Below are 15,004 nucleotides of genomic sequence, written 5' to 3'. Positions count from 1 at the left end.
TAACTACAAATTAAAGGCCTATTCTTTGGTATGAAACTAAAGGCATTTCACAGCCTGGGACCTTTCCTACACATTGTATTTTTTTCATAATATTAGCATAATCTGACAGTCAGTCACACAGGGCCATTTCATACCCGTAACTTCAGATTCACAACATGCCTCGTTTCATTTTGGTGTGTCATTATTTCTGGGCTGGCGTGTTGACAAGTGTCATATTTCCAATACGTGGCATAAAATAGTTTTGATACAAGGCATGCTGATGAATTAACAATTGTTTATCCAAGTGTCCATACAGGTAATTCATCAAAATCAAACCTCCAACTGTGTTATTAGGCTTCTAGGGGTTTCAGGCAAACAGGTCTCCAGGAATGTCCTACAAAGTTCCAGACTTTCAGTTTTTAGTCTGTAGATATTGTACCACTGTCACACCTGCTGTGTATCAACGTCTATAGTACTATAGAATCGGGCCAAGAGAAATGCCAAATACTACATGTGGTTCCAATTCTCTGCTACTTTGAAAAAATAAAAGGGGGAAATGAATGCCATTAATCTTTCGTCAGTCAAGCCTCAATTCTTTAATTCCCTTTACGCTTAAATATATGCCTTGGAAAGGGAAAAAAACCCAGAAAGGAGAATAGGCTTTGGTTCGGAATACTGAATAACCAGTGCTCTTAACCTTTCCACCATACTGTAAGGAAGCGGTCAAAATGTACACTATTGTTACCCTGAGGAAAATGGGGGAGGGGCATGCTTTTTCAATTTCAGTCAGGGGGAGGGTTTACTATTTTTTTATTTAGTCCAGGGGAGGGTCATGTAATTTGGAATTGATTCAATGTCATACGCTCATAGAAAAAAGGTTGCTATCTAACCCTTTAAAAAACCCTTTTTGGTTCCAGGCAGAACCCTTTTGAGTTCAATGTAGAACCCTTTACACAGAGGGTTCTACAAGGAACCCAAAAGATTTCTACCTGGAACCAAAAAGGTTCTACCTGGAACCAAAAATGTTTATTCTATGGGGACAGTCAAAGAACACTTTTTTCTAAGTGTATTGCTCAGTGTTCAAGAATGAATTGCTTATTATATCTGGATGTGTGCCTGATGATGCCCCTCATCCCTGATTCTCTGCTGGATGTGCAATATCAAGTGCCACTACTGTAGTCTCAATAAAATGATCCATAGACTATAGGCCTAGGCTACATGAAGAGCACACTTGGAAAAGCACAGGGCAACATCATATTTCAAAGAAAATGTACTTCCTTCCTAAGTTTTTGCACTGCTGGGATGGTGTAAAAATAAGCTACACTCAATCAATCAATCAAATTGATTTATAAAGCCCTTTTTACGTCAGCAGAGGTCACAAAGTGCTTGTACAGAAACCCATCCTAAAACCCCAAACAGCAAGCAATGCAGATGTAGAAGTACGATGGCTAGGAAAAACTCCCTAGAAAGGCAGGAACCGAGGAAGAAACCTAGAAAGGGACCAGGGGTGGCCAGTCATCTTCCGGCTATGCTGTGTGGAGATGATAAAAGTACATGGCCATTAAGGCCAGATTGTTCTTCAAAATGTTCAAATGTTCATAGATGACCAGCAGGGTCATATAATAATAGTGGTTATAGAGGGTGCAACAGGTCAGCACCTCAGGTGTAAATGTCAGTTGGCTTTTCATAGCCGAGCATTCAGAGGTCGTGACAGCAGTTGCGGTAGAGTGAGAGAGAGCGAGGGAGAGTTGAATTACACACTGCAATTGATAGGCTGTCCCAATCATGAGCCCTGCTCTTGTTGATGTAGGCCTATAGTCTTTTGTGCAGCCTAACCAATGGTTGTGCTGTGTAAGGTGGCACTTCAGGAAGCAAGTCAAAGGCTTCGTCCCCAAAATGCTATATTTGTGTGTGCGCTGACCAGCCCTACTGATGTCCTGTTCAGTTTGAGAGGAAGAGCGTGAAGATGAGAATGAGGACCGGAGGTAAGCTTGCTACTGCTATAATTGATTTGAATAAAAAACAATGTTTCGTTGCCCATAATGAAGCTATTTATCAGAGTTACTAACCTCACAATAAGCCTTTTTCAAGTAATTTAAATAGCTTACATTACAAAGAAGTGTCAGCTGTAGAGATTGACAGCGCATGGGTGCTGAAATGCTAATTCAAGGCCTAATTAATTTAAACGATCTTCAGTTTAATTTGACTTTAGGCTACTAACAACAAGAGGGCTTTGTGTTGGAGCCTTTTTCTTCCTATTCAAGATATAAGAAGTAGGCCGACCTGTTAGTCTACTATCCACAGACTGTCAGCTTAGTCCTTCAGTCACCATGCACTCCTTAAATATCTGTGTCAGTGAAGAGCTAAGTGTATTAAGTTAAAACCAGGGCTCGAATTGATGTGGCTTTTGTTAAAGAAAATGGCTAAAAGCATACGCCTACCCCTTGCTAGCTTAATATTTTCCTTTTTAAAAAAACACACAAAAAAAGATTATATAAAGTGATCTATAACGCAATATTTGTGCTAGAAACAAGTTGTAAAACACGGGGGAAAGACAAGAGTACGATGCATATGGGATATCTTTGGTTTGTCTCTATGACATTCAGAGGCTATGCTACAACCACCTATAGGAGATTTAAAAAATGGATTTCGCTTGGGAAGTAATGTGTGATTCTGTCACTATTGTTGGATTCTAGCATGAAATATACTTAGTCATGTTACCAGACTAGAACTTCTTGATTACTGTATATGTACAAAAAAATGTATATGTTGGGGTCAATGGAGGGTGGACAGGAACTAAGTTTATGGAAAGTTACTGACTGAGACAAGAGTGCAGAAAGTGTACATTCTGTCAAACATGTTATTGTTACATCTCATGGCTCCTAAGGAGGGAGGCAAAGGGCAACAGTCTGGTTTCAGTCACTGATAAGGTAGGATAGTCGTGGGTTAGGGAGGAGCGAGGAAATCGGCCCGAGATCAGGTCAGATGAAGTGAGAAGGAACAGTCCAATCCCGCACACATACACTGCCATGCCCACGAAGATTCCAGCATCAGGCAGAGCCATGACTACACCAGTGAGAGGAGCCAATTCAGTTCCTGACTAGCAACAGAGGTGTAGTGGCTGTCAATATGTGCAAGGAGTTGACTCTGCCTCGTAGAAGGTTATAAATATATGTGCTTATGTAAACATGTCTTTGTCTTTGCAGCTGTATGACCCAGTGGGTGAATAAACTTGGTTTGAGCTTCTGCTTATTCAGAACCTAACAGTTGGCGCTGTCGGCGGGATTCACCACGATTTACAGTCAAACTAAAGAGTCCGAATCAGTGAAACAGGAGCCGGCACCAAAAACAAGGTAGACACAGTTCCTATATCTGTTACAACTCATTCTGCCATCTTGGGGAGATGAGAGTCGTAGGCTGAACCAATTATAGGACACGGACCTAGAAAGCCTAAGTTTATTCAGTAGTCCCATCGTGTTACGACCAGTCGTAAATATTGGGGGAGGGTAGGTTCCGTATGTATAGGTCCCAAGTGGGGGTGTTCCTCTGCAAGATCCATAGAAATATAGGGTTACGGGTAGGTTCCGTACGAATAGGTCCCGAGTGGAGCTAGTTCCCTGCAAGTTCCGTGGGTGACACTACAGTGTAGGGTAGGTTCCATGTAGGATAAGTCTCTAGTGGGGGGTGTTCCCCTGCAAGATCCGTAAGTGGGAAGAAAGTCCCAGCCGCAGTGGCCGTAGAGTGTGTGTGTATGGATAACGTGTCATGCTTGAGTACTAGTACGGTATGGTAGGTTGTAGAGAAGTAGTCCATGGAGAAGGACAAAGGAGGAATGTGGATGGTGACAGAAGGTTGCCTATAAGTTCTGGGGGAGATCCTCATTCACGGTTAGAAAAGCAAAAAGATATTCAAATGATTTTTAACATGATTTGTGTGTATAAGCAGTAGCAATAAGGATAATGTTCGGCTTATGCCCTATTGGGGCGGGGAACCGTGACAGATTGTGCGGAAATAGGAAGATAACTGTGAATAATTTTGGTTGTGTGTGTTGTCAACAACAAGGATATATGAAGCGTGACACCTGTCTGTATAAGACATTAGGTTTCCCCTATTCTCAGGTAGTAAATTGGCAGACACTTCAGTAATGGATCTCATACAAAGTAGGTTCCATGACCAAATGATTAGGTATCTATACCATAATTACTCTCCGGAAAGTGGACTAAATTGCTCTGAAAAGCCCGTATTATTGTTTGTTGTATTTTCTTCATGGCATAATCATTACATAATTTGAATTGAACAAAACAATAATAAAGGCTTTTCAGACCAATTCAGTCTAAGTAGGCAGTATCTTATGCTAGCAGGAGTAGAGCATTACTGAAAGGTATTGCCATCCATTAGCCTAATGACTACTATACTAGTACTGAGACATTGGAGACGACCAACAATGACATGCAGCCTAGAAGCGACGGGAGCCTCTGTATGGAGGTAGTCTACACCATGCTGCACTGCTAAGCCATGGATCTACATCAGCATGTACCAACATAAAACGTCATCTATCTCTATGGACAACACGATGCTGCGCTGGTAAGCCATGGATCTACATCAGCATGTACCAACATAAAACGTCATCTATCTCTATGGACAACACAATGCTGCGCTGGTAAGCCATGGATCTACATCAGCATGTACCAACATAAAACGTCATCTATCTCTATGGACAACACGATGCTGCGCTGGTAAGCATGGAACCTTCTACAGCTACAGTCATTACATTCACCTGGAGGCTCATCAAGACTAGTGACATTGTTCTGTATCTCTACGATACAGAGAGACAGGGGGATAAAAACACCTGACAGAAGAGAAAATAAAAACATACAAAGGTTGAAAACATAAACAGAGGTTAGAAGGCTGAAGTCCGACTGATTACTATTGGTATCATGTTAGCTAAATAAGCAGCAAACATTGTACATTGACAATCCCTAAAACAAATAGGCCTAAATTATGATGGATTAACGAATCTAACTAATAATAATTGTTAATCATCAAGCCAGTGCTAACACATTCCTTGTCTATTAACCATGTGGACAGGACAGGGGCCATAACTTACCATCTTTCCAGAGCTCGGCCACAAACTTGTCAGTGGACTGGTTGAGCAGCGAGGCCACGTTGTCATTCAGGGGGTCCATGTTCTTCATCAGCCACTCATCTGCCTTGTAGTCCACCTGGGGAGGGGGGAGAAGGTCAGAGCCATCCAGGCCTAGAGAGTATAAGCAATAATAGCCCTTCAGGGATGAATAAAGTTTATTGAATTGAACTGTCGGAGAGTGGTGATATACAACAAAATGACCGTTGAGGTTCCAAATTCATTTCACTAGAGATGACATAAGACTCCAAATCATTCCAGGAAAGTGTGTTTAAAGACGACGTCGACATAATATTGAACAGATGTGGTTACGGTGTACCGCAGGACTGCCTGTACTGGAAAGGGCCCGGGTCTCTATTGCGCAACACTGACTGGACGCTAGAGAAACTAGCCAAACCTCCTCCCACGTATCTGATACATAAAACCAGGATGATACTCCTGCGGAATTTGAATACCGTAGAGGAGAAGTTGTGCGTCAAGAGCAATACAGCAGCCAGAGGTTGATGGGAACAGGATAGGGGCTAGTGACGGAACAGACAATGCCTCAGGACACATTATAACGGAGGCTTTCCAAAAGGACCTGATGTGCCTCCAAGACCACTACAGCGGAAAACCTCGGAGAAATCAGAAGATCTGGAAGTAAATCCCGCAGCTTGAAAGGACCTGGTGTGCCTCCAAGAACACAACTAACCAAAGGCTCTGGGGTCTACAAGTAGTGCAGATGACGTAAACCAAAGTAACTTGTAAGTGGATACATAAAAATAGCCCCAAACATTGCCTCAGCGGAAAAATCGGTCTATAATACGTCCCAGTGCATTGTAAATGTTTAATCTTTGACTCGAGGAATACGGCAGAGCCATACGTTTTTAAAGGGATAGTTTTCTGGATTTTTACACCAATCTTTGGGTTACAAATAAAAACCAAGCAATCCCTTAAACTATCCTCCACCACCTATATGTAATCTCACCGGTCCGTACCTTGCCAGCGTAGTGGATGATGCAGAAGTCAGCCTTGTCCTTTAGCTGTCTGGGCTTCTGGAACTTGGAGTGGGTGCCCTGCTCCTGGACCAGCTTGTCGATGAACGTCTTGTCTGTGGCCTTGGGGAACCAGCACTCCTCATCCAACAGAGCCAGCACACCAGGAGGGTTCGCCTGCAGGATGACAGCACACAGGGCCATGTTCAATAGCACACCAGGGAAAAAAGTGAATCAACGGAAAATAAATTGTTTTAGTTTACTTTGTTCCTTACTGATTCAATCTGTTTCAAAATGTTAGCTGCTGATTGAACATGACCCAAGTATTGACAACAGCACAACACCACAGGAGGACACACACACACACACACACACACTCACTAAACGGATACTGACCGGCCTCTCGATGAGGTCGATGCAGGGCTGCAGGTCCAGGCCGAAGTCGATAAAACTCCACTCGATGCCCTCCCTCTGGTACTCCTCCTGCTCCAGGACGAACATGGTGTGGTTGAACAGCTGCTGAAGCTTCTCGTTGGTATAGTTGATGCACAGCTGCTCAAACGAGTTCAGCTACAGGAGAAAGGCATATAAATTGATTTGATCTTTTCAGAACTCAGAAACTCAAGAAACTTTGTCTCAAAAGTAAAGAAAGCAGTAAGATGGATTATTTCTTAATTCATCCCTAGGGGGAAATTTGTAAGGAGTTCCAGATATGTAAAATCAACAAGACTACATTATTTTGTTTATGAAACAGCAATGAATACCACTTCTAAGATGTCTTCAGCTCAAACTGGCACCTACTGCTTTTTAGTTTACAAAACAATAACTGCAGCTGATTGAGTTTTGTTTGCTATGATTAAATTGATCCCAGGGATCGTGATTTATTTTCCTGTTCTTATGGCTCAACATTACAACGCTGCAGCCAAGGCTCTTAGTGGGGGAATAAACAGCTGCCACAAACCAGAAGGGAAACAGACAGGTTGGAATTTCAGCACAAGATTTAGTGATCTTGAGATATTGAGTGTTTTAATCAACGATTAGGTTCATGTCAGCAATGTTTGAACCGTCTGAACTCGCCTCTTGTTGAACGAGCCTCGCATGATAACTATTGTCTATCAAGTGATAGATCAATTAATGACCTTGGTGTGAATGATATAAAACTAAATGAGGACGACACCCAAGAGTCATTTTTAGAAGTGCTGAGATTCCCATAACTGACCGAGGAGGAAATGGGTTCAAAGTGCAATTAGTACACAGGATAAATGATCAGCTGTTTCCCAAAAATGTCAATCAGACCATTTCCCCACATAAAAATGTCCTTAGATCATTCAGATGACCAGTTCCATAGACAGGATGAACTAAACCAAGTACCCTCTCTCTTCTCTAGCTGTTTTCTCTGTATCTGGAAGAGATGGAGGGACCTGGTGGAGGCCTTATTTGCCATGTATTTATAGTTTTTCTCAATTGCTAAAACACAATTTCTGAAATCTTGCTCCATTTCCTGAAAACAGTAAACACAAAACCTCATCTTCAAGCACTATTTACATACACTCTGACTCCTCTTGCAAAATTAAACATTCGCCTCAAAACAGTTTTACCTGTGTTCAAAATCAAACACTGCTCTCAAATCATAAACAAAGTGATCAAAATGATATACACTGCAAGCAGTAAGTAAACAATACACCGAAAAATAGAAAACACATTGTTCAAAACATACAATTCTCAGGGAGAAGTACATTTTGAATCTAAAAAAATATTCATATTTTTCCGTCATTGTCTTTTGGTGAATGAAAACATGTTCTATCATAGTAGCTCAAAATTGATCAGAAATTACTATTCTGCTTTGCTCTTTGCAATTTTGTTTTTTGTTCTTCCTCCTCCTTGTACCCCTATTTTTACAGTACTGTACCCTGCATCTCACAAACTTGTCCTTTGTCTCTGTGATACTGTAATTCTTGTTCTTTGTTGATATGAACCTGCAACAAGTCAAAATCTAAAATCTCAACCAGTCAAAATCTTAATAAATGGAAAGCACAATGTTCAGGGCCATACAATTTGTCCATTGTACAGTATACAGCCTACAATGCACTGTACTACAGTATCCATTCTCAGACTTTCTCCTTCCCACCTTCAACAACCTGTTTGCTCTCTGAACTGGCTTATATTGGTTGTGTTGCATCATTTGAAACAGGTTAAATCAATTTTGAGTGGTTCTGTTCAATCAATGACATGTGTTCTCTATTTGTATTTGATTGTTGCCACTCGTGTTTACCAGTATATATGACATGTGCATTAGAATGCAGAATGTGTTTTGAGAATGAGAATGTGTTTAGAGTTTTGCTGAAAAGTCTAAGTGAGATCTGCAAATTGTGTTTTACCATGTGAAATGGTTTAAGGTATTGACAACAGACTGCATAATTAGCTAAATGAGTCTAGGCAACTGAGAACTTTGTTCAGCCAATGGGTTTTAGTGTTTTAGCAATTGAGAAAAACTGTAAGTACCTGTTGAGGCCTACGTATTTAAGTACCTGGAAGATCTCAAAGCCAGCGATGTCCAGGATGCCGATGAAGGAGGCCCCCTGGCGTTTGGTACGGTCCAGGGCCTTGTTGATGCGGTGGACCAGCCAGCGGAACAGACGCTCGTATGTGGCCTTGGCCAGAGCCTCCACTGCAAAGTCAGCCTAGAGAGAGAGAGAGAGGTGAGGGAGAGGTAGAGAGAGGTAGAGAGGTAGAGAGAGGTAGAGAAGTAGAGAGAGAGAGCGAGAGAGAGAGAGATATGCATTGCTTATTAGATTGTCTTTCAGTGGTATGACTTGGCAAGTAAGTCTGCCATCCTCAGCCTTGGGGTCTCACGGCTAGACCTCTCTGTTGTTATAAATCTAACACAGAGGTGGACAGGAACCACACCCCACAGTACTAACATTATCCTGATCCAGAGTCAGCAGTACAGTGAGTCCATAGAGGGGTGATGAGTGAAGCAAGGAGAGCTTCTGTGGCGTAGCGTTTGTGTTTTACCTGTTCTTTGGTCTGGGCCTTCTGGACGTAGTCTCGTCCCACCTTGATCCTTGGAGACAGGATGGCCCGGGTGAACTCCATCACGTTCAGCCCCAACAGGTGGCACAACTTCTGGGCCGCTGGTAGAGGAGAGGAGGAAGAGGGAGATGAAGGAGGGAGTGAAAAAAGGGAAAAGAGTAAACGTTTGTTCTCAAGATGTGATTACAGGCAACACAAATAACTTTACAATACTCAAATATCCCTTGCATAGACTCAAAGCAGTAGCAGGGAATGAAGTAGCAACATTTGAGGAGTTAAACGTTATTGGGATATGATTATATATATATATATTATATAGACCCGACGGATAACCCTATAATCCTTCAATTCCCATAAACCCCAGTAAGTGGGAAAACACAGTAAAAACCATATAGACTTTCCATCAGTGGGACCACCGCTTGAGACCACCAGAAAATGCATACCACTGGCAGCAGGCCACAGCTCCACATGGTCGGTAGCTAAGAATTACATTCTCCCCCTTCTGCCAGAAGTTGCTCACATTTGACCGTTAATGGTAAAGAATAATAAGTAAGAACTGAACTGAGTGACTGCCTCCCCCTGCCAGTCCAGTAACTCTAAGGTATGCCTGGAGCAGACCTGGATCCAAATACTATTTGAAATATTTCAATTACTTTCAGCAGTTGCTCTAGTCTGTCTGGAGTGTCAGGTGAATGGGGTTTGCACATTTGGGACTTTTGTATTGGTTCCATTGCAAAAGACAAGCTCAACCAACCACAGCTTAAGTATTTGAAATAACTTAAAATAGTACTTGAACCCAGGTCTGGACTAGAGCTCAGGGTAGGGGGTAGTTAAACACACAGCTGTTTAGAACACCTGTGGGTTAATAACACAGACTCGATTTAAGACGTGTCAAAGCGGCTTTTATGATATTTTTCTTTTGGAACTGGGGAGATGTTTGAATTTTAAATATTTGTCACGGCGGGAGCTTCTGGAGAGGTAAGAATGATAAATCTGTATCATTTCCAGGGGTAGAGTTGCCAGCGCAGAGCCTGCTAAAAACATCTGCTTCTGCCCTAGATCTGTTTTCCACTTTTGGTAATAACTGGCTGGGCCACGGCATTGACACTCACTTGCTACCCTCTCCTCTTGAAATGCCAAGAATGCAGCAGTAACACACGGGGTTGAGGCAAAGTCTTCATTTGTTTTTCCTTCTAAGTAAAGTAGGGGAGTAAATCTGCATAATTCTGTTGTTTGAAGGTGGGTGACAGAGCCAGGAGAGATGGGAAGGTTAAATCGTTAGAGCTCTGGCGTCTGACTCAGGCTGGTTAGCACATGTCTGGGAGGAAGATGAGGATGAGTAAGATAAGGTCTGAATGTGAGAATGTGAGGAGTTTCCTTGACATCAATACATGTGACAACAGACAGGTGTAACGGGGGTGTGAATGTAGTTATGTGTGCCGAGGGCACAGCGGGTCAATGTCAGCTACCTGTGTTCTCAGGCATAGAGGCCTGGTCTGAGTTCCTCTCCTTCTTGAAGACGATGTTCCCAAACTGAAGCACGGAGGAGACCACCTTCAGCATGGCTGCAAGCACAGAGAACGTTATCATAAACTTATCATGAAAGCCACACACTGCTCTGTGTTTGTTGGAATACATGGAACTGTTATGAACATGTTAAGTTATAATAATTACAGTAAAGCTGTAAAGTGTTGAAGTAAAAAGTGCTTTAAAAAGTAGACAGACGGACAGACAGACAGACAGACAGACAGACAGACAGACAGACAGACAGACAGACAGACAGACAGACAGACAGATGAGAGTGAGGATGGTGGTACCCAGGATCTCGTCGTGGGAGAAGCTCATGATGTGCATGGCCTCCATGGTCTCCTGGAAGTTGTCTTTGTCCTGCTGACCAGGGACGGTAATGTTGCCGTTGGACAGGAAGCGGTAGTTGTTGAAGCCCTCCAGGAGCAGGTCCGCTACACAGAGGAAAGGGAAATGACATCGAGATAGCTGCTCCGAGGTCACGAAGGACAAAAGGCAAACATGCATTTTTGACAGTCTAGGTAGGTAGTGAACGACACGGAGGCTGAGTGGGTTTCAAGACACCTCAGGCCAACGGCTATAGAAACAATGTTCTGCATGTCAGAGGGTGACTATTCTTTACAGAGGCCATATGGGTCCAGGTTGTTGAAGTTATGCTGATGATACATATCAGACTACTTACACCTGAGATGTTCTCCCGCCCCACACAGCAGCTGGTAGAAGATGTGGAAGGTGCGCTCGTCTTTGGCTTGGCGAACAGCTCTTGATTTCTCCAGTAGATCTGTCCCATCACAGTCAAGGAAGGGCAGCCTTTATACAGTAAAGAAAGATATTAACCCCCTAGAGTAGATGTATGCAGATCGAATTAGCATAATACAACAATCCCCATCAAAATCTGTCAGTTTATGTAAATGATTCATATATCATAGCTTGCATGGAACATTTAAGCTAGCTGTTTGGAAGGATACAAGTTTCGATGTTGGCCCCGACGATGTATCCGGTGACATCAAAGTTGATCCGGATGAACTTTCCCTTGAGGGAGAGAGAAACGGAGGGTGAAAAAAGCAGACAAACTATTTCACTGCATCCACATCTCCCTCAACCAGGTCTCACACTGTACTGCAAGGCCTTCCCTTTTCTCCCTCTGAGTCACATCACAATAAGGCTACATTTTATTAGTCTGGTCCCAGAACTGTATGTGCTTTAGTCAACTACTATAGTCAGATGAGTTGGCACATACACAGATCTGAGACCAGTCCAGGCCATTGTATTTTATCCTCATTTGACCACATTCCTATTGGTCTCTACTGTCCTGTGGTCTGGATTAGACTACATTCATCTTGGTCTCTACTGTCCTGGGGTCTGGATTAGACTACATTCATCTTGATCTCTACTGTCCTGGGGTCTGGATTAGACTACATTCATTTTGGTCTCTACTGTCCTGTGGTCTGGATTAGACTACATTCATTTTGGTCTCTACTGTCCTGTGGTCTGGATTAGTCTACATTCATCTTGGTCTCTACAGTCCTGGGGTCTGGATTAGACTACATTCATTTTGGTCTCTACAGTCCTGTGGTCTGGATTAGACTACATTCATCTTGGTCTCTACTGTCCTGGGGTCTGGATTAGACTACATTCATTTTGGTCTCTACATTCCTGTTGGCTGGATTAAACTACATTCATCTTGGTCTCTACTGTCCTGGGGTCTGGATTAGACTACATTCATCTTGGTCTCTACTGTCCTGGGGTCTGGATTAGACTACATTCATCTTGGTCTCTACTGTCCTGGGGTCTGGATTAAACTACATTCATCTTGATCTCTACTGTCCTGGGGTCTGGATTAGACTATATTCATGTTGGTCTCTACTGTCCTGGGGTCTGGATTAAACTACATTCATCTTGATCTCTACTGTCCTGGGGTCTGGATTAGACTACATTCATCTTGGTCTCTACTGTCCTGGGGTCTGGATTAGACTACATTCATCTTGGTCTCTACTGTCCTGGGGTCTGGATTAAACTACATTCATCTTGATCTCTACTGTCCTGGGGTCTGGATTAGACTACATTCATCTTGGTCTCTACTGTCCTGGGGTCTGGATTAGACTACATTCATCTTGATCTCTACTGTCCTGGGGTCTGGATTAGACTACATTCATGTTGGTCTCTACTGTCCTGTGGTCTGGATTAGACTACATTCATCTTGGTCTCTACTGTCCTGTGGTCTGGATTAGACTACATTCATCTTGGTCTCTACTGTCCTGTGGTCTGGATTAGACTACATTCATCTTGGTCTCTACTGTCCTGGGGTCTGGATTAGACTACATTCATTTTGGTCTCTACTGTCCTGTGGTCTGGATTAGACTACATTCATATTGGTCTCTACTGTCCTGGGGTCTGGATTAGACTACATTCATGTTGGTCTCTACTGTCCTGTGGTCTGGATTAGACCACATTCATTTTGGTCTCTACTGTCCTGTGGTCTGGATTAGACTACATTCATTTTGGTCTCTACTGTCCTGGGGTCTGGATTAGACTACATTCATCTTGATCTCTACTGTCCTGGGGTCTGGATTAGACTACATTCATCTTGGTCTCTACATTCATGTTGGCTGGATTAAACTACATTCATCTTGGTCTCTACTGTCCTGTGGTCTGGATTAGACTACATTCATCTTGGTCTCTACTGTCCTGGGGTCTGGATTAGACTACATTCATTTTGGTCACTACTGTCCTGTGGTCTGGATTAGACTACATTCATCTTGGTCTCTACTGTCCTGTGGTCTGGATTAGACTACATTCATTTTGGTCACTACTGTCCTGTGGTCTGGATTAGACTACATTCATCTTGGTCTCTACTGTCCTGTGGTCTGGATTAGACTACCCCTGTGCATGAGGCAGTGATTTGGCTGTGCTGAACAGAACAACCCTCTCTAATCTTAACTGGATCCAGAATCAAAGGAGTCATTAATGAATAGCAGAAACATTTCTTGTCCTGCTGGAATGTTCCTGTGTAATAATAGGAAGATAATAAATTCCTCTCCATTGATTTATCTTCCTTATCATCAAAAGATTCCAGGAAGTTTTGAAAAACTCCATCGGGATAATACTTTATAATAATATATAATAATAATAATTCTGTATACTTCTGGCCCTTCTTTGGACACTGTGTTAACAACCCTCCAGGCAAGCTTCAATGCCATACAACTCTCCTTCCGTGGCCTCCAATTGCTCTTAAATACAAGTAAAACTAAATGCATGCTCTTCAACCGATCGCTACCTGCACCTGCCCGTCTGTCCAACATCACTACTCTGGACGGCTCTGACTTAGAATACGTGGACAACTACAAATACTTAGGTGTCTGGTTAGACTGTAAACTCTCCTTCCAGACCCATATCAAACATCTCCAATCCAAAGTTAAATCTAGAATTGGCTTCCTATTTCGCAACAAAGTATCCTTCACTCATGCTGCCAAACATACCCTTGTAAAACTGACCATCCTTCCAATCCTCAACTTCGGCGATGTCATTTACAAAATAGCCTCCAATACCCTACTCAACAAATTGGATGCAGTCTATCACAGTGCAATCCGTTTTTGTCACCAAAGCCCCATATACTACCCACCATTGCGACCTGTACGCTCTCGTTGGCTGGCCCTCGCTTCATACTCGTCGCCAAACCCACTGGCTCCATGTCATCTACAAGACCCTGCTAGGTAAAGTCCCCCCTTATCTCAGCTCGCTGGTCACCATAGCATCTCCCACCTGTAGCACACGCTCCAGCAGGTGTATCTCTCTAGTCACCCCCAAAACCAATTATTTTTTTGGCCGCCTGTCCTTCCAGTTCTCTGCTGCCAATGACTGGAATGAACTACAAAAATTTCTGAAACTGGAAACACTTATCTCCCTCGCTAGCTTTAAGCACCAACTGTCAGAGCAGCTCACAGATTACTGCACTTGTACATAGCCCACCTATATTTTAGCCCAAACAACTACCTCTTTTCCTACTGTATTTATTTTATTTATTTATTTATTTTGCTCCTTTGCACCCCATTATTTTTATTTCTACTTTGCACATTCTTCCACTGCAAATCTACCATTCCAGTGTTTTACTTGCTATATTGTATTTACTTTGCCACCATGGCCTTTTTTTGCCTTTACCTCCCTTATCTCACCTCATTTGTTCACATCGTATATAGACTTGTTTATACTGTATTATTGACTGTATGTTTGTTTTACTCCATATGTAACTCTGTGTCGTTGTATGTGTCGAACTGCTTTGCTTTATCTTGGCCAGGTCGCAATTGTAAATGAGAACTTGTTCTCAACTTGCCTACATGGTTAAATAAAG

General features: G+C 42.7%; 1 protein-coding gene across 6 annotated transcripts in view; it reads right to left on the bottom strand.

Annotated features, from left to right (window-relative positions):
* The window catches only part of LOC135523990 (myosin-10), a 96,058-nt gene that overhangs the window by 27,585 nt on the left and 53,469 nt on the right, over positions 1 to 15,004 (bottom strand). For 4 of the 6 annotated variants that reach the window (XM_064951070.1, XM_064951108.1, XM_064951064.1 and 1 more), the window contains 10 exons: positions 11,625 to 11,688; positions 11,339 to 11,437; positions 10,947 to 11,090; positions 10,599 to 10,694; positions 9,112 to 9,230; positions 8,625 to 8,777; positions 6,493 to 6,666; positions 6,100 to 6,273; positions 5,087 to 5,201; positions 4,757 to 4,828 (listed from right to left, as the gene is read on the bottom strand). In XM_064951070.1, the coding sequence (XP_064807142.1) occupies positions 4,757 to 4,828; positions 5,087 to 5,201; positions 6,100 to 6,273; positions 6,493 to 6,666; positions 8,625 to 8,777; positions 9,112 to 9,230; positions 10,599 to 10,694; positions 10,947 to 11,090; positions 11,339 to 11,437; positions 11,625 to 11,688 (1,210 nt within the window). The remainder of the gene's footprint in view (positions 1 to 4,756; positions 4,829 to 5,086; positions 5,202 to 6,099; positions 6,274 to 6,492; positions 6,667 to 8,624; positions 8,778 to 9,111; positions 9,231 to 10,598; positions 10,695 to 10,946; positions 11,091 to 11,338; positions 11,438 to 11,624; positions 11,689 to 15,004) is intronic. The other 2 variants (XM_064951090.1, XM_064951099.1) reach the window with 1 other exon arrangement.

This window comes from Oncorhynchus masou, chromosome 4, assembly GCF_036934945.1.
Source record: "Oncorhynchus masou masou isolate Uvic2021 chromosome 4, UVic_Omas_1.1, whole genome shotgun sequence".
NCBI lineage: Eukaryota > Metazoa > Chordata > Actinopteri > Salmoniformes > Salmonidae > Oncorhynchus > Oncorhynchus masou.
The sequence above is the reverse complement of the archived record's forward strand: the minus strand, read 5'-3'. Positions and strand labels throughout refer to the sequence as shown.